General features: G+C 41.5%; 1 protein-coding gene and 1 long non-coding RNA gene across 19 annotated transcripts in view; one reads left to right on the forward strand and one right to left on the reverse strand.

The window, feature by feature from the left end:
* LOC137538435 (uncharacterized) overlaps positions 1 to 20,291 on the forward strand; it is a 407,510-nt gene that overhangs the window by 379,161 nt on the left and 8,058 nt on the right. The window lies entirely within an intron of this gene.
* SOX6 (SRY-box transcription factor 6) overlaps positions 1 to 20,291 on the reverse strand; it is a 605,164-nt gene that overhangs the window by 234,999 nt on the left and 349,874 nt on the right. For all 17 annotated transcript variants that reach the window (XM_068260626.1, XM_068260625.1, XM_068260627.1 and 14 more), the window contains one exon: positions 6,583 to 6,672. In XM_068260626.1, coding sequence (XP_068116727.1) covers positions 6,583 to 6,672 — 90 coding nt within the window. The remainder of the gene's footprint in view (positions 1 to 6,582; positions 6,673 to 20,291) is intronic.

Genomic DNA, 20,291 nt, shown 5'->3' on the forward strand with positions numbered 1-20,291 from the left:
TACATACACACACATACATATACACGCACATATATATATATACATATATATATGAAGTATATATATATATATATATATATATACACATATACAGTATATATATATATATATATATATATACACATACATATATATACAGTATATGAACTGGCATGGGTAGGTCATGCCCTGCCGGCGCTCATGCGATATTAATAAGCAGTGACAAACATGGCTGTCAGCAGGATTTGCATGCCGGAGTGCTTCTATGACAGACGGAAATCATCAACAATACTGAAGAGAACGACATTATTTTTTATGCTAATTACCGCTGCAGCTAATTTGCATGCTAATTTCCAGTACAAAACCCTCTTTAAGCAGGAGTAAGGCATCGCCAGCTGCACGCGAGTCAAAGGCCTCCGTACAGTCTCCAGAAAAGACAATTTACCCTCCGCACATCAATCAGAGCGCCTGCACGTTCTGCACGGTCGCCGTGTGACTCGCAGCCTCAGCTGGGCTCGGGGGGCTCTCCAGGAAAATATAGCCTGGTGGTAGAATAATGCAGAATGCTGAGGTGTCACGTGACTGACGCAAATCATGATATCGAGGCCTCCGTACGTCTGATATTCTGCTGAGCGAGCAGGAACCGGGGGCACAGAATTCACAATCGGGGGGTAATGAGCAGATGTACACCATCCCTGCAATGCAACATACTGGGGCATATGTATTGGGGCAGGGGACAAGTAGACAACAAAGGTTACTCAACAAACCTGGAAACAGGTATCCAGTGGTGCAAGTGTGCAGCTCCCACATGGGTTATATCAGACCGCAGTATGGGCCAGTGCACACCAAAAACCTCTAGCAGATCCGCAAAAACGCTAGAGGTTTTTGAAGCAGATTTTCAGAGTGATTCTAGGCTTGTTTAGAGAGGTTTTCCAAACATGCCTAGCATTTTGAGTGTTTTGTGTAGCAGATTTCATATATTGTTACAGTAAGGCCTCTTTCACAGTGCGACGTTGAAGTTTAACGCAGAGTAATGCACAGCAATGCAAAGTCTGTGCGACATTCATAGTGCACACGTTGCGTTAGTGTGTAACGTGTAGCGTTATTAAAAAGTGCTGCATGCTGTGCGTTTAGCAATGTTTTTGCTGTGTTATGTGTGTTGCACTTGCTCAGTAATTTTTTTTTAAAATGTAACGCATGTGCCGTTTTCGTTCCATCAGTATGTAACGAAAACGGCGCACCAAGAGACACACAACGCAGTGCAAAATAACGCCCAATTTCAGAACCTACATGCGCTGCGTTAGGGGCACGTTGTGCGACTTTAACGTTGCATCAAACGCAATGTCTGTGAAAGAGGCCTACAGCTGTTACTGAACAGCTTCTGTAACAAAAATGCCTGGAAAACCGCTCTGATCTAGCATTTTTCAGAGCGGTTTTCCACTTTCCTATACTTTAACATTGAGGCAGAAACGCCTCAAAAATCGAAAAAATGCTGCAGCCCCCGAGTTTGCGTTTGTGGAAAAAACAAACCGCTCTGGTGTGCACCAGCCTGTTGAAATACATTACCCAAGCAGTTTTCAAACAGCTAGCATTTTTAAAAACGCTCCAGAACCGCTCTGGTGTGCACCAGCCCTGAGTTTGGTTGAAAAAAGTTCAAGATCGAACAGGACTTAGGGCTGGTTAACACTATGAGCATTTTGAGTTTTTTTTTAAATCGTCAGCATGTTTAAAAGTGCTCGAAAAGCGCTTGTGTAATGAAATCACAATGTAAGTGTTATCACATGAGCCATGCGCTTTCTTTCCAATCGCAAACGCGGGTCCTGCACCATTTCCTGAGCATTTGTGCTTCAATGCATTGAAAAATAACTTGAAGCTAATTGCTTTAAAAGTGATTGGAACTGTGATTTTATGAATGTTTTTCAAGCAAGATAGTTTTAAAAGATATTCAGTTCCAGGTCAAAGAGTGCACTTCCTGTTTGTCTGCACACAGAAAAACGCAAATCGCAAAAATGCTTACGAAATCGATTGCAAAAAAGCAAACTGCACAAAAACGCTGGTAATCGCTTCAAGAAAAACACTCACAAAAACGCTTCGGCTGGAGCCACACTATAAGCGCTTTTGTGAGAGCTTGTGATTGCTGAGCACTTTTTCCCATTCACTTTCATTAAAATCACAGTAAAAATCACGTCAAATCTTTATTTGATGTATTTGATGTATTTTGTGTATTTTATGTGATTTTTACTGTGATTTTAATGAAAGTGAATGGGAAAAAGCACTCAGCAAGTGCTCAGCAATCACAAACGCTCACAAAAGCGCTGGAACCAGCCTTAGGCCTCATTCACATTGTGTTCCGCTCATATTAGCGGTGGGCTTTTTGCATTTTTTTTTTCCAATTCCGTCGCTTGGGTGGGCGTTGCGTTTTTGTGAAAAGCGCTTTTCCCAAGCATCTTTTTAATTCACTCCCTGACGCAAGAAAAAAATAAATACAATTATTTATTTTTAAAAACGTGAACGCAATCGCTGCACAAAGCGATTTTGTGAGCGTTTGCGTTTTTTCCTATACCTTCCATCAAGGCAAAATCTCCCCCAAAAATGGTACAGGCAGCGCTTTGCTGCACGCACAGAGCACGGACCACGCTGATATCATGAACCTTCTCAAAGAGATTCATTGCACAAGCATTTTGTGGGGGATTTTAAAAATCACCTGCGCTTGAAAAAAGGCCGAAATCCCCCCTAGTGTGAATGAGCGCTAAGTGCTTGTAATTGCGCTTTGTAGTGTGAGCTAGGCCTGATAGAGTGAACTAAAGAAGGGTCCATTTATGGTGTGTCTCCTTGCCACCCTCTACTCTGTACGTTTCAGTGTAAATATTAACATGAGCTGGTGAGCATTTTTGATGTTTGCTGTGGGAGGGACATTAATCTGTAAAATAAGCAGTAAATTAACACTGCGCTGGGTTAAAAAAGGGGTGGGGCAGAAGTGATGTCACTTTTAGCATAACAAAGAAACAGTAAAAATGGAAACCCAGCAGAAATATTATTTTATTTTTTTTCATAATATATTTCTCATACAGCTGACAGTGAGCACTAAAAACAACAGGTTAGGTAATCTAAATAAATAATTTCTGATTTTTTTTTCAGTTAATATGGCGTTTCCTCCCTCTTTATAGAGTCTGTGTTATTGCAGTCACAAGACCCACCTACAGCCAGAACTTAAAGAGGAACTGCAGTGAAAATAATTAATAAAAAAGTGCTTCATTTTTACAATAAGTATGTATAAATGATTGAGGGCTGGTGCACACCGAGCGGCTTTTTGGGCGTTTTCAGATCCGCTTGCGGCTGCGGATCTGCTTGGTCAATGTATCTCAATGGGGTGGTGCACACCAGAGCGGCAGGCGTTTTGCAGAAACGAAAAATGCCTGGGTGAGGCATTTTTTGGATTGCGGATGCGTTTCTGCCTCAATGTTAAGTATAGGAAAAACGCAAACCGCTCTGAAAAACGGCACTTCAGAGCGGTTTTGCAGGCGTTTTTGTTACAGAAGCTGTTCAGTAACAGCTTTACTGTAACAATATATGAAATCTACTATACTGAAAACCGCAGCAGCAATCCGCAAAACGCTAGCAAAACGCCTCATAAAAATAAAAAAAAGCGTTTAAAAATCTGCTAGCGTTTTGCGGATCTGCTAGCGGGTTTTGGTGTGCACCAGCCCTTAGTCAGTGTTTGCCCATTGTAAAATATTTTAAATCCCTGATTTATATTCTGACATTTATCACATGGTGACATTTTTACTGCTGGCAAATGATGTAGCTGCTGCTTGCTGTTTTGGCAGTTGGAAACCGCTGTAAACAGCTATTTCCCACAATGCAACAGGGTTAACAGAGAGGAAACTGCCAAGAGTAGTACTCATAATTTCTTTGTGGGAGGGGTTTCACCACAATATCAGTCATACAGCGCCCCCTGATGGTCTGTTTGTGAAAAGGAATAGATTTCTCATGTAAAAGGAGGTATCAGCTACTGATTGGGATAAAGTTCAATTCTTGGTCAGAGTTTCTCTTTAAGCCTGGTAAACACCTTCAATTTTGAAAGGCCAATCACTGACCAATGTTACCACCTCTGTGTAGTATGAGGGTTAACCTACCCAATCTGCACATAGTACGACATAGTTCAACATCTGTTGATTCTCAAACTACATGGAGGTGGTAAAACTGGTCAGTGATTGGCCAATTAAAATTAAAGGTGTGTACCGGGCTTTAGATTTAATAGATCTGTGATAGTCTGCATTTTATTGAAAAAAAAAATAATGCTGCACAAGACTGCTGATTTGCTAACCTTTCAGCAGTTTCAGTATGTTTTGATATGACCCAGGCTAAAGGTGGCCACACATGATAAAATATAATTGTACAGCAATTGTACAAAAAATGGAACGTTTTTCAATGACATAATAGGGCAGCTGTGCACACACTAGAATTCCGCCCGAGAGGGCCCCAGGCAGCCGCCTCGGCCGAGTCTGCTCTAGTGTGAGTGCGATGCTTAATCCTATCCAGTGGCGTAGCAATAGGGGATGCACCAGGGCCCTTGGGCCAGAGGGGCCCTCCCTCAACCACAGTATTACCTCCTTATTGGCCCTATGCTGGTAATAATCACTTCTATAGATGCTTTGAATGGTAGTTATCATTAACAAGCTGTTCCCCATCCTCTTCTTGCTTCTCTGACACTGCGGTTGTCCTTGGCAGGTTTTGGTGCCCGGTATCAATTGTTATGCATAGAGTGCTTGGGGGGGCCCCATGTAAAACTCACACTGGTGGCCCATAGCTCCTTAGCTACACCACTGATGCCATCTAATTCTGCTTTTATAACAGCAGCAAAATGTGGATATGGTTGTAAAACGTATTCCTGAAGGAAGACAGACTGAACTGAATAACAATGAATACTGCAATGTTGTCGGGTTGTGGCGATATCTGCACTGGTAACAATGTGAAGAGTCTGCTTTGCACTGTTACCTGACAGGGAGGTGCAATACTCTTCCTCAGCCGCGCATGATATCATACCAGAGATTCCTCACATTACCACAAGCTATCAGACCAGAGAGATGGTCAGGGCACCATTCCAGCTCACACAGCCCTAGTAACAGGCTGAGGTACTAAAGGTGCAGGTTGGTTACTTAGAGTCAGAGATAAGCAGGAGAGAGGATCCTCCCCCTTTTCTGAACTATGCGACCTCTGACCTCCAGTGCTATGGAAATATTCACCATTCAGTAGGGCAAGTATATAATGGGCATACTTTACATAACAGCTAGATGTACAACACCCAGCACACTGATATTATACATAACAGAAAACTTCTCAATACTTTCAGCAGTGCAACTCTCCCCTTTTACCTTCAAATACTGTCCATCTGCTCCCTTACTCCAAAACAGTGTACTTAGGCAATCTTAGCCCACAGCAGTTCCCCCTCTTCCCTTGCCCCAGATCAACGGTCATCTACTCCCTAAGGCCCCGTTCAGACTGTGTGCGTTCCTAGCCGTTTTTACAGAACGCATACGGGCAGACTTTGCGCATAGAAATGGCTATTAATGTATTCTAATAGCCTCCTTCACATGTATGCGTATGAGACGCATAGGTTTCTCATCCGCATTGCGTCACACACAGAAATGGACGCAATGAAAGTCTATAGATGCGTATCAAAAATGCGTACTATTGCATTTTTAGCATATGTTTCCCATAATTCTTTTGTTTCCTGTGTGACGCGTGTGTACAAAACGCAATAGAAAACGCATTTGAACGCAAGAAAAACGCATAAAAACGCATGCGTTTTTCAACTTGCGTTTTCTTTAATTCCTATGCGTTCTGTAAACGCTGACAGTATGAACAGGGCCTTATCTCAGAACAGTGCCCCTCTCAACACTTACCACAGATCAACAGCCCTCTACTCCTTACCTCAGAGCAGTGGCCATCTCCCTTCTTACCCCAGAGCATTGGGCCTCACCGTCCTTACCAGTGGTCCTGGCTTTCTTTCTCCTTACCTCAGAGCAGTGTCCTCACCTTAGAGCAGTGCCCTTCTCCGCTCTTACCCCAGAGCAGTGGCCCTTCACCTCCTTAACCCAGAACAGTGGCCCTGTTCTTCCTAACCTCAAAGCCGTGTCCCTTTCCTCCTTCACCTTAGAGCAGTGACCCTTTCCTCTGCTACCCCAGAACGGTGGCCGTCTCCTCTCTTACCTTTGAGCAGTGTCCCTCTACCCCCTTACTTAAGAGCAGTGTCCATTTCCTCTCTTACCTTAGAGTAGCGGCCCTCTCCTCTCTTAATCTTAGGAGCAGTGGCCCTCTCCTCTCTTACCTCTGAGCAGCGGCCCTACATTACCTCAGAATAGTGGCAATCACCTTATTTAGTCCATAGTGATGCCTCTTTACTCCCTTGGCCAAGAGCAGTTACCCTCTCCCCCAGTGCCCTCTCTTAGGTGTTTAATCTCACTTCATTTCTATGAAGTGCAGGTTTTACTCTATTTCCTTTCCCCAAAGGTCAAATATCCCTCACTCCTCTTGCTACAAAATGGTGCCCACCATAACATCGACACAACTACATGACATACAATTATGCACTGATTGTACCTTTAATTTCTCCTAAAAGTTCACTTGTGTTTAGTCTTTCCATTTTCTCCTTCCAGTCCTTGGAAAGTAGTTTTTCCATGCAGGTGGAATCTGTAAAAAAAAATACATTTATAATAAATGTTATAATTTACATAATTCTAGACCTTGCTTCTGTATTGGATACAACTTCAGATGTGGCCTTACATAAATGGAACACAAATTCAAGGAAATGGGCCCATCTCTTCCTCCATTTACACCATGCAATAAATAATAATTAACACAATTTTCTCCAGTTTTCCTCAGTACCTGTCATGAAATTATTTTCACAGAACAAAGAAAAGTTTAAGTGTACCCGAGCTGAAGCTCCGATACAAAATCAGATACTTACCTTAAGTGAGGAAAGCCTCAGGATCCTTTTGAGGCTTCCCCTGCTACTCCGTTGTCCCCCATCGCTGAGTGCAGCCCCTACGGAAGATCAGCACCAAGGCATTGTCGCTAATCACATCGGTGTTGCGCAGCTTCTCTTCCTCCATGGTGGACACGCAATAATCAATCCAGCCTGCCCACGGATGCGCAGTAAGCCGTAGCCGTGCACTATGTGCATGCGTGGTCGGGCTCGCACTGCTTCTGCACGGCCATGATAGAGGAAGAAGAGCTGTGCTCAGCAACGGGGGTTCTGACCACAGAGGGAAGCCTCTAAAGGATCCTGAGGCTTGCCTCTGACCAGGACAAGTATCTGATTTTGAATCCGAGCTTCAGCTTGTGTTCACTTTAAAGATTTCTTCACACAATGTCCGATGCCCTGCATTTAAAAGACCCAGCAGCATACTCAAAATGGACAGATTGAGGACTGCAAAGACTTTATATGGGCCAGTTCCTGTTGATCTGCTCCATCTGAGACCATTGTGCATAATCTCACTGCTTGCATTTTTACGGACAGCAGATTATGATGCCATTCATTTGATCAATGAAACGACTCCACTCTGGAGGGTAAGTAGACCCAACAACTGGCTATGTCTAAGATCACAGAGCATCAGTCAAAATGGATGGTCCAACATAGTGTTAACCCACACTTAAAGGACTACCACAACCATCCCACTAATTGGTGACAAGTGAAAAATTCTCATAAGATAATCAGCTTTGCCCAGGAAGGGTAAGTTGAAGCTGGCAAATCAATCGGAAAATAGTACAGTGGTTTGTTAACTAAATTGGCTGTTTGAAGTTAAAATTTGCTAATTATCTTCTGCCTCCTAAGTGGGATGGTGAGCTTATCCAGAGATTTATTTGCTTGGAGTATGTGAGAGGTACCTGCCTATAAATCATATTAAACTTCTCTCCAACCAGTAAAGGGAGATGTTAAACGATTGCTAGGAGAAGCTGATCTAAAGTCACTTTACACATAAAGCCCATTATATCAATCAAATTCACCAGTTGCAGCCTACATGGTAAATTGAACATAACCTTAAATGACATGACCAAGAGCCCAGTGGTTTGCTAACCTCTCCTTAGTTCACCACGCAACTGGTATCCCGGATGAACCCCCAAACTTCTGAACTTCTTCAGTTTCACATCATGATGAAAGTTGACAATTTTAACCCATAAGAATGATTTTTTGGGGAGGAATTATTTCTTGATTGGGTAACATTAGTTTGTTCAGATGACGTACAGAACAGATAGAATGGATGGTTATTTGGCATGGACAATGAATATCACGGGCCTAATCAAGGGCATTGCCACAAGTGGAATTAGATGTAATGAGAGTAAGAAACCAGGCAGCTAAGGAGCATAGGGAGACTGGTTGAGCTCTAGATTACTATTGACATATGTAGTAGTTACAGTTTTACAGCTCATTATCCTCTGCGCAGGTTTCCCCTTCTATAAAACCCAGGGATAAAGAAATATTCTCTGGAAAGAGCTCAGGTAATCACCAAGCAATCACAGAGCATTAGGTCATGTCTACCTTCACTGAGACGACCCCAATCCAACAGGCAAATTCACACTGGTCATACGTGAAATCAAATGTTTCATTAGCATTTCTTACATCTAAGTCGTAATTAGTGACTCGCTATAGACAGTGTGCAGAACCAGAGCGACGTCTGCATCTTAAACACAGGAAATTAAGAACCACAATTCCTACAAAAAAGTGATCTGTCTTATTTTTCTCAAAACTTGCCCCACTAATATAACATATTTGCTACCATCACATAGAATCAGAGTGTATATTAAATGAACACATGACTGTAGTAGGAAAAATATCCAACTCAACAGACTTTTTTTCTATACACCAATCAGCCACAATATTAAAACCACTAACAGCTAAAGTGAATACTATTCAATTGTTACAATGACACTTGTCAAGGGGTGGAATATGTTAAAGAGGAACTGTACTGATTTTTTTTTTTTTTTACAATATTTATTTATAGTGGTGAAAGCAGAAAAACATTGAGGAAAGTCAAATTGTGAAGATCTCAAACTGTCAGTTCTTCCTTTCCAGTGTGCCAAAGTATATACCAGCAGTGTTCATAGGATAAACAACCAATAAAACAGCAACAGGGGCCATAAAGCGGACCTAAACTCTTGCACAGTAGACCAGGAATACACTTAGAAATCTACCCTGTGTATATTTAGAGAGAACAGCCTGTCTAATTCTCCCTTATATGCAAGTAATCACAAGTGTAATTTGAGCTGTCAGCTCTGTGCTGTGGGCGGGTTATGAGTTATGTGTTAACACCTAAACAGGAAGTTAACTCTTTCTGTGCTCCCATGAAACCAGGAACAAGACGCTGCAGATTTATTGTAGGGGTTTTGTAGGCTGTAACAAATAAAATTTTTTTTTCTTTAAAGGTTATTATGCTGTTGCTGTTCTTTTAGAGCAGAGAGGAAGTTCAGGGTTTAACTCCCAGGGCTCATTGTGGGAAGTCCATCTAATCGTATTCCCCAATAGAGCTGGCCATGTGAGGAAGGGTCAGAATGCACAGTGCATCACAGCCTGCTCTGTATGGAGCAGTATATCCACAAACTCATGTTGACCCCTATCCACTGTGCCTACAGTAGGCATGGGAGCATCAGAACTGGCCCATGCAGCAATGGAAGAAGATGGCCTGGTCTGATGAACCCCATTTTTTCTGCTCTCCAAATTTCCAAGATCTCAATCCGATTGTGAATCCCTGGGAAGTGCGGGAAAAACCTGTCTGTTCCATGAATGCCCTAGCTTACCACTTACAGCAGCCTTTCAACCTTTTTACCTTGGAGGAGCCCTGCAAATAACTTCTGGATCTTGAGGAACGCCTGCATTTATTTTACAGGAGGCATGGGCTTTAAAGAGAATCTGTATTGTTAAAATCGCACAAAAGTAAACATACCAGTGCGTTAGGCCAGGGGACATCTCCTATTCCCATCTGTCACAATCTCGCCGCTCCCCGCTGCATTAAAAGTAGTCAAAAACTGTTTTAAAAAGTTTGTTTATAAACAAACAAAATAGCCACCAAAACCGGAAGTAGGTTGATGTACATATTGTACACACATAGAAAATACATCCATACACAAGCAGGCTGCATACAGCCTTCCTTTTGAATCTCAAGAGTTCATTTGTGTGTTTACCTTCTCCCTGCAGCTATCATCCACTGAAGAGTGACAGGCTGATTGTTTCTTCCTGCAGACAGCTCTGCAAATGTCTGTAATTCCTCAGCATGTGACAGCCCAGCTCCTTTCACAGCCTAACAGAGGACTATTTATCCAGCTTGTAAAGCTCTCTTCTCTCACTGAGAGAGCAGAGACGCTGCCTAATTTAAATAACACAAACGGGAGTGTGCATAGAGGGGGCCTGGAGGGGGGGGGGGGGTGCATAACAGATCAACAACACTGAAGAGTTGGCAGCCTTCCAGACACAGGGCGACAAATCCGACAGGAGAGAGATCAGTTGATTTATTACAGAGATGGTGATAGTAGAAAGTGCTGCAGTAAGCCAGAGCACATTCGAATAGGTTTAGGAACTTGTAGGATAGTAGAAAAAAGGATGACATTTGTGCTACAGAGTCTCTTTAAAAGTAGGTGAAGCAGTTTATTTCACTACCACCTATTAGTGTTTCTCATTATACTGTCTCCTTATCCTAGTGCTTTTTATTAATGTGCTCATTATTATTCTGACCCCCAATTTAGCGCTTCTTTTTACAGTACACCCTAATCTAATTTGCTCTATTATACTTCCCCCACGATGGGGGAAGATGCCAAGGAACCCCTGCAGAGTCCTCAAGGAACCCTGGTTGAGGATGCCTGACTTCCAGGAACTGATTGTGATCATCGTAAAAGCTGCAAATGTATTGAAAATGCTTTTTTTGTTATCCTCAAACAAGAAAAAGAAACCTCTTTATTTCAGAGATGAGGATTTACATTCCGGCTGACTTCCCCAGCGACTGACCAAGGAAGAATACGATAAACAAAATAGATTATTAACCACGTCTTCCTCCTAACAGCAAAATAAGGATCCTAATTACATTAGTCGGAACAAGCCCAGATCAAAAATAATTATGCAGCCACCACGGAAAACCAAACAATTTTCAGTTATCCAACATGAAGGAAAGAAAAAGTCTTTTAAAAAATATTCTAGATTTTTAATGCCATTATAGATGGGGTAATACACATTCATTAAATAAAATGAGGAGGTCACACTGAACAATATCAGATTCAGAAAATGGCTCGGAAATCATTTATAAGACACAAAAGTGTATTCTAATGAGCACCAAGCCAAATCTGGAACGAATTATAACCTTGAAGATGTAAACGATGTCCTTATAGGAATCAGCGGCCGCAGTTTACACTTCCCCCAGCTTCTAACACTGAATGGGTATTTATAAAATTTAATTGCCGTCTTAAGCCAGGAATGGAGATCGAGGCACCTCGACTGGCGCAGTCTTTGCATAGCGTTTGCGTCCCGCTGCTGCGCACTGCGACTTGATTTCCTGAACGTTACGCCACTCGGCTGATTGCTGCTTTCAGACTCCCAGGCCGTATTTGCAACCACAGAATCGCTAAGTAGGTCGTAATTGCATTACATTTGCACAAGTTTTACTGGAAAGACAACACAGCTTGAAAATGTTTTTGGGTAATATTTCAGCAGAAAAGGCAATTTATTTAGTAATTACATCTTTCAGCGAGCGCAGCGAAATTAAGAAGCTGTAAGTTGCTGCGGAGGGTATCAAAATACTTGTTATGCAATAAAAACAAAGAATCTAATTTTAACAATTAGGAGCATATATTATTTTTTTTTTTTTTAGGCTCTGGCCCGATAACAGCAGCAACCGTCAATTACCAATAGAACACAATAATTTGTCCTGTAAAGGGATATCATCATCTAATGAGGCGGAGGCGTCTCGCTTCTTTTTGTAAAACAATTCATTCATCTGGTCGGATATAAAATACTGGCTGTAGGCAAAAAGCAGTTTGCTAAAATAATAATAATAAATAATAAAAAAAAAGTACAAATATTTTTCTTTTTTACTATTTCTTTTTCTACAAACCAATGTATAAAATATACAGAATAATAAACATCAAAAATATTAATATTTATGCCATCCTGTAAAATATTCAATAACTGACCCTGAGTTTCAATTTTATGAGTTCAAAAAAATGCCTTCTATACTGTATGTGATTACTATGTGCAGTGTTCTGAAGCAAGTTTATTTCAAACTATTTTACCTTAAAAAAAAAAATTCCCACGAGTGAAACACTTAAATTAAATCTATTCAAGATTTCCTAACACAACTATTGTAGCTGAAATGGTTTAACAACACAAGATTTTTACAAAGATGATCCGACTTTTGTTCTATATGGTAGCACCATTTCCATAAAAAAGTAAAATAATTAGAAACAAACAAACAAAAAAAAAAAACCTGTCTGAATTTAAGGGAGATCTCCGCTTGGTGCACAATGATCAGCCATGGGTTGCTGCTATTCCCTGTATCTGCAATAAGCTCTTAGCAGCTGTATTGGGCTACAGTCAGCAGTATGTAGGAAGAACCACTGGTGGCGTCAAATTACAAGGTGGGTAGCTGTTTCCACAACTTATGAATGGAAGCCGCTGTCAGGGAGAAGATTCTGGCACCATTACAGGCCACAAACTATTCAGAAACAGAATTTTTATTTCCAAGCCGCGAGGGCCAAAAACAAAAATCAAATGCTGGAAAACAGTCATTCACACTACAAGTTTAAGTGGAATTCTAGCCATATTTTTTTTTTTTCTTTTTTGGAGTGATGTTCCTGAGCCTCCTCTCCACATGTCCAGTTCTAGGTGCATTTTGTTGTATAGTATAATAATTATTGTTGTATAATGTAGGTCTGCACTGCTTATCACGCCCATGCAGCTTTTATCAGCACTTCTTAACGTAAACAAGTAACAGTAACATATCAGCCTTTTAAATTAGAGCTGGGAAGAGAAATGAATGCGTTAATAGGTAGCTCATTTTTGAAACTTTTTATCTGCACTTCAAGCAAACCTAAAGCAAAAAAAAAAATACCTTATGATATAATGAATTGTATCTGTAGTATGGATAATGAATAGAACATTAGTCGCAAAGAAGTCTCATTTTTATTTTCAATAATATAGCATAACATTGCATTGTACAGTTTTAAAAGCACAATCTGTCTTTTAAGCTATAAAACAAAGCAGAAATAATGACCCTTTGAACTTTCCTGCAATAAAACCTTATCTTAAGCTGTCTGTCACTGTATCGTGGCTGTTTAAGTGCTTCAGAAAACAGGACTGTATATGACTCAGTGGGTCAGAATAGCTCAGAGAAGCTCTTTTGCATAGATAACAATGTAAGGTTTTTTTTAACTCTTCCTGCACTGGAAAACAATATAAGACTTTTCTTTGCAACTAATGCTCTATTTCTTAGCTGTACAGAACATACAATTCATTATCTCAAAAGTTTGTTTTTGCATCAGGTTTGATTTAAAGAGACTCTGTAACAAAATTTTCAGCCTTATTTCTTCTATCCTATAAGTTCCTATACCTGTTCTAATGTGGTGTCTCTTACTGCAGCCTTTCCTAGTTGCACAGTGGCTGTATTATCTCTGTTATATAATCTAATCTTCTTTCCTCTGACGGCATTGTCGGGCTGACGCAGTCAGGCTGGAATGTGCTGCTCTGCTTGTGATAGGATAGAAGCTATACACGCCCTCTCCACGCCCCCCCTGCAGGCTCTGTGTGAGTCACAGACAGAGCTTCTCAGAGCCTATCACAAGCTTTTAGCAGCCATGTCTTTTGTTTGTAAACACTGCCTAAAACTGTTAATTACAAGCCAGGATTGCAGCAGGGAGTGGCAGAAACAGCACAGAGGGGCCCAGGAGAACATAATGAATAGAATGGTATGCTTTTTATTGTAAGAATTTTAGAGTCAGATTCTCTTTAAGTATAACTCCACCACACCGTCAAATGAACACACAACGTAAAATGAACACGACTCTCTGAGACTAGACTCTTTGTCGTTTTTGAGGAACTAAAAATTCCACCATGCCACAACCTGGTCCTTCATCAGCCAGGTCTTCTAGCCTTTGGAGGAACCTTAAGCTATGTTGCTAAGATGCTGATAATAATTATTCCCACATTGATGTAGGTGGTTGTGATTCCCAGCTGGTACAGAACATCTGAAGGACGGCCTGTCATGCTGAACTGATCCTGAGGACCATAAATCCAGCCAAGTACAAAAGACAGGTCATCCTCAAAGCACCGGGTCAGGAGACCAGAGCTGAGCAGCACCTGAACATCCCTTCTCCAAGCAGAGCCCTGCACTGAAAATAATTAAGATTTGGACACTCAGCATTCAATCAGGGCTGGAATGATCGGAATCCTGCTTACGGTTGGAGAACATGATAAGCGGGGAACGTGTTCGGATTATCACAAACATTCCTGTGTTAATACAAGCCAGCTTCTTCCCATCATACCTGCAACGCCCTGCGCATTGTGCATTGTGTTCCCCTCTCTGGAAAGGCACATATTCAACATTCATTTGACTTATCCCATTCTTTCTTTGGTGAGATAGGCACCAATTGTTTCAGCACTTAGATTAGAGATAGTGTGAGCTCTGCTTGTCTTCAGCATAGTCTGATTTCAAATACTTTTTTTTTCTTTAAAAAAAACTCCATACAGTGAATTTGGACTGTGCACTGAATTGAAAAAAAATGTTGATAATCTACATATTTTAAAAGAAAATTACTTCAGAATTGTTTAGATTTAAAAATGATGCCTCCACTTTCTAATTGGTAGCTCTCTGACTATGGGCCTCATGCAATTAAGTTGTCTCCTGAGTTTTCTCACAGGAGAAGTTTTCACACCCCATCAATAAAATGGGCCCAGTCCAATTCACTACTTCTAAGTTTTCTCCTAAGCAGGAGAGTTCAGCCTGTCTAATTCTCCCTCATTTGTGTCCAATCACAAGTTGTAATTTGATCTCTCCCCTGTGTCACCTGACTGCCACAGCAGATAAGCTCATTTGAAAGCACTGGCTGTTAACAATATGTCTGGTTCCATGAATCAGGAAGTAGACACTGCAGATTTATTTTAGGATTTGCATCAGCTGTAACAAAGAAATGTTATTTGTTTAACCTCCCTGGCGGTCTATTAAAACCGCCAGGGGGCAGCGCAGCACTTTTTTTTTTAAATCGTGTAGCTAACTTAGTGCTAGCTATATGATAGCCGCTGTGCAGCGGCATCCCTCCACCCCTTCCGATCGCCTCCGGCAATCAGAGCAAACAGGAAATCCCATTCAGAAGGGGTTTCCTGTTTGGCTTCCCCCGTCGCCATGGTGACGATCAGGATGACGTCATCCACGTCGGATTTGGAGGGAGTCCCGATCCACCCCATAACGCAGCCTGGCGCTGATTGGCCAGGCTGCGCAAGGGGTCTGGGGGGCCCTGTAACGTGGTGGGTAGCGGCGAATCGGCAAAGTGCTAGCTGCGTGTAACAAAGTAAAAAGTGAGCAAATCGGGCCACCAGGGCCTGAGCTATCCACCACGGCGGCTTACCGCTGAGGAGGTTCAAGGTTATTATGCTGTTGTGTATATTTTAGAGCATGTAGGACGTTCTGAGTTTAGGTCCGCTCCTGGTAGAAAAATCAAGTTAAGTTAACTGAATAGGGGCCTGTTTGTTTTAAAACTATCCAAAAAGGAAAAAAAAAAAACATACCGTAGCCCCGACTGAACAACTTTGTTGTGTTCAAGAAGAGGTTACATCACTCTAAGGCTTTGTTCACATGTGAGGGATTATTTTTTAGCACCTACCTGCGTGCTACGATTTATTTGTAAAGCGCTTTTGCAGAGCGATTTGTTTGTTCACTTCCTGACGCAAGTCAGGAAGTGAACTCTTTGACCCGAAAAAGAATAAATGCAATGCATTTATTCTTAAAAGCACTGGGGAAATCGCTACACAAAGCGCTTTTACAAGCCTTTTGTGATCTCCCTATACGTTCCATTGAGGCAAATCGCCCCGAAAATGGTACAGGCAGCGCTTTGGTGAGCGGATCGAAATCGAACCGCTCAGATGTGAACACTCTTATAGGGAATCATTGCACAAGCGCTTTTAGGGCGATTTTCAAAATCGCTGGCGCTTAAAAAAAGGTGAAAATGCCCTAAGTGTGAACAAGCCCTTACTGAGCATCTTACAGTCCTAATTAAAGCTGATTAAGTTGATGAGTCAGAGTGAAAATCCAGTAGAAAAAAGGTTCTTTTTCTTTTGGTCTATCCTGACCTCAATAAATGAGAACCTTCAGAGAACTATTCCCTAAGGGCCCTTTTCCACTTGCAGTCGCTAGCGTTCACGCTGAACGCTAGCGATTGCTGAATCGCAATTACCGGCGATTCCCCGACGTTCACGGCCGCGATTTTGCTATGCTATGCATTGCATAGCAAAATCGCGGCAAATATCGCTCCGCCGCGCGTTCGCGTTCCCGTCAAAAACGAATCGCGGTAGTGGAAATGACCTACCGCGATTCGTATGTTAAAAAGCAAACCGTAGCGATTGTAAAATCGCTAGCGGTTTGCGTCTTTACGATTCAGCCAGCGCAAACGCGCTGGTGGAAAAGGGCCCTAAAATAGTACTGAACTGATGTACTGATCTACCTGACTGACAGCTCTAGAGTCAACGTAGAGTGCTCTAAAGACGACAGATTGGGTCGGTCACCCTGGAAGAAATTGCTGAGCCTTTTCTCATAAAACAACACAGAGCCATTATTGAAGCAGAAAAAACTACTCTGTCAATTGTTCAACGCAGACTACAAACAATGTGAAACATTTAAAAATGAACTATAACAGCCGATATAACTTTCGGTGAGGCTTAAATTTAATGCATCATGAAGTTCCACGTAATTTCCTCTTTTAAAATTGTTTGACCAATTATTAAATCGTCATAAATACAAATATATAATTTGATAATTTGACAAAGGAGGCCGAGCACACAAAATTCTTACTTCTCTTAAGGTATCCAATTTAACATAGTTGTTAAAACAAAAAAAAAATATACACTCGCTTAAACTGAATAAATGTTTGCACCTGCTTTTAGCAGCAAAAATCAGAGCCAAAAACTTCCTAAAATCTTATATCATTCTTTTGCTTTACTGCTGAGAGAATGTAACTGTACTCCTCTCCGCAGTACGGTTTTAACCTCCCTGGCGGTATGATTATGTCCAGATTTTAGGGTCTAACAGCGGTGCATTTTTTGCCCACTTTTAGACCCTAAAACTGCAAAATAATCATACTGCTAGAGAGCCTGCAGTAGCCCCTGCACTTACTTCCCTGGTACCCAGCGCTGCAGTTTTCCCTCCGTTCTATGGGTGGCGCTGTAACAATATAGGGAGAACACCGGCTGTCGTTATGACGACAGACGGCGATCTCACAGGGGGAATGCAGAGCCTCAGAGGACAGGAAGAAGGATGGCTGCCGGCGTCTGGATCCCCATGGAGATGAGTGAAAACACCCACTGCGCGCCATTGCTTCGCGTTAATCTTGCGGTGGTCACCACAAGTCTAGCTCGGGGTTACAGTGCTGAGTTGTGGATTTCCAGCCTCAAGCCTGACACAGGATTACCGCTATGGAGGTGAATGCAGAAATACTGCATCTAGCTCGGGGGGTTACAGCGCTGAGCTGTGGATTTCCAACCCCAAGCCTGACACAGGGTTACTGCTAGGGAGGGAAATGCAGAAATACGTTGCAAGATCGCTTCCGGGATCTTGCACTGTGGGTACAGTCTGGAGATTACATGAACGTCATATGCCAATGCGCGGTGATGATGACCGTCACGGCGGATCGGATCTTTAAGATCCTTGATGACTCCTGCGCACAGTGCCGCGATGATCTGAACTCTCATTTGCACCGTTGTGTGCCGTCTCGTGTTCTCATGGACAGGAAGATGGATCGGGGGACGCTCGTCATTGGCTGACGTTGTTGTGATCCATCTTCCTGTGTTGTTAGGTTGAGTATTCAGCTTAAAGAGACTCCGTAACAAAAATTGCATCCTGTTTTTTATCATCCTACAAGTTCCAAAAGCTATTCTAATGTGTTCTGGCTTACTGCAGCACTTTGTACTATCACAGTCTCTGTAATAAATCAACTTATCTCTCTCTTGTCAGACTTGTCAGCCTGTGTCTGGAAGGCTGCCAAGTTCTTCAGTGTTGTGGTTCTGCTATGAACTCACCCTTCCAGGCCCCTCTATGCACACTGCCTGTGTATTATTTAGATTAGAGCAGCTTCTCTCTTCTCTCTTATCTTTTACAAGCTGGATAAATCGTCCTCTGAGCTGGCTGGGCTTTCACATACTGAGGATTACAGACCAGGGCAAAGCTGTTTGCAGGAAGAAAAGAGCAGCCTGAAACTTCAGTGCATGAGAGATGCAGGGGGAAAGAAACACACAAATGATCTCTTGAGATTCAAAAGGAAGGCTGTATACAGCCTGCTTGTGTATGGATGTATTTTCTATGTGTGGACATACTGTACATCAACCTACTTCCTGTTTTGGTGGCCATTTTGTTGGTTTATAAACAAACTTTTTAAAACGGTTTTTAACCACTTTTAATGCGGCGGGGAGCGGCGAAATTGTGACAGAGGGTAATAGGAGATGTCCCCTAACACACTGGTATGTTTACTTTTGTGTGATTTTAACAATACAGATTCTCTTTAAAAGATGTTTGAAAGGATGACCTTTCCTGCAAGACACACTTCTGTCCCATGACTTCTCCAGCTGGTAATAATGGCTCCATTTGGGGTTGGGGTAAGAAATATCTCTCTAACCCTTCAAAGACCAATATTCAACATCTTCTCTTACAATCTCCTCATGATTTTTTTTTTAAATTGTGGCACATTTCTGTAGAAACACTGGATCATATCTAAGTGGCGACAAGTTGACCACTTTTACCTCTCATCATAGTCAGTATTTCAACTTTTTAAATCATTTAAAAAGAAAAAAAAAAACGTTCATAATGCACAGAAAACAAAAACATTCTACTGTTTATAATAATTTCAGATCTGCACTTTCTGCTGAGTTGTATGCTGTGTCCATCATCTCCTCCTGCTGAACAAACATGATTTTTATTTCCTATGTCCTTATTTTTTCCCTTGTGAATTTTGCAGCATGAATAAAAAAAACAATAGTCATGGCTTGGCGATCCAGACAAATTAACCCCATTGTATCTAAAATTTTGGTACACCATAAAAGGAATCTCTGAACTCAGCTGTTTACTGCCCATGCTGAGGTTGGTCCAACCAACAAGTACATCTAGTAGTACCTGTGCCCCATATCATCTTGATTCTTCTCTTTGGGCAGGTTAATGTGGTGACTACCAATATTCTTTGTTTTAGAACCGTAATTTGCCTGAATATTATTCTCGTTATCTCCCGTGAAACCCGTCTGTAGTCTTCTCACAGTTATTTTTTCTTCTTTTCCATCCTCGGAACAGACATAAAACAAACAGCCTAAATGTAAGAGTATAGCAGGGCAACATCAAAGCGTCAAATGGCAGCCCATATTATTTCAAATCAGCTATGGACTTTAAAATACTAAATAAAGTGTTGAGGCACACTGCCTCTATTTATATCGGCTGTATCAATGAAAATAATGATGGCGTCTTCATGTTCCTTCATCTAATGAGTGAACTATTTCTGTATTAACAGGATGTGCTGGTTTCAAACCTCACAGCAAAATAGACATCACAGACGAGATCAGATGCAACGACCTAAGCATCATTGTCAGGGGCACAGGGAATGAAAAATGTAGGGTCGCTGAAAACCTTTAGTTTATCCAACTTGAACCAAAAAAAAGCAAAAAGTTAAGGCTGAGTTTTTTTGATGTAACATGACTGCAAAAAAATTGTGCGAAAGCATGTGATGGACCTAAGCTACCTACACCTGGACAATGATTGCTTGCTACATAGAATGCTATCATACAAGAAGCAAAGACCATTAGTAAGAATGCCCTCTCCCCAAAAGAAGAAAAGAAAAAAGAACAAAATGGTACACCAGAGGGTATTATGGATGATGGTAATTTTATTGATCCGTACAGTTCCTATTCCCTCAAACTAGAGTTAATAATAAAACCAAGAAGATTTTCAACAGTAATGGTTAAAAAGAAGACAAAATCCCTCCTGGCCTATAAACTTGCCTGAAGAAACTTTTAACATAAGCATTTATCTACTATTTTTATAAAAACAAAAGTTTGCTTTCCTAAAACAGAAAGAATTTGCGATAAT

The sequence above is a fragment of the Hyperolius riggenbachi genome, chromosome 11 (genome assembly GCF_040937935.1).
Source record: "Hyperolius riggenbachi isolate aHypRig1 chromosome 11, aHypRig1.pri, whole genome shotgun sequence".
In the NCBI taxonomy this organism is placed as follows: domain Eukaryota; kingdom Metazoa; phylum Chordata; class Amphibia; order Anura; family Hyperoliidae; genus Hyperolius; species Hyperolius riggenbachi.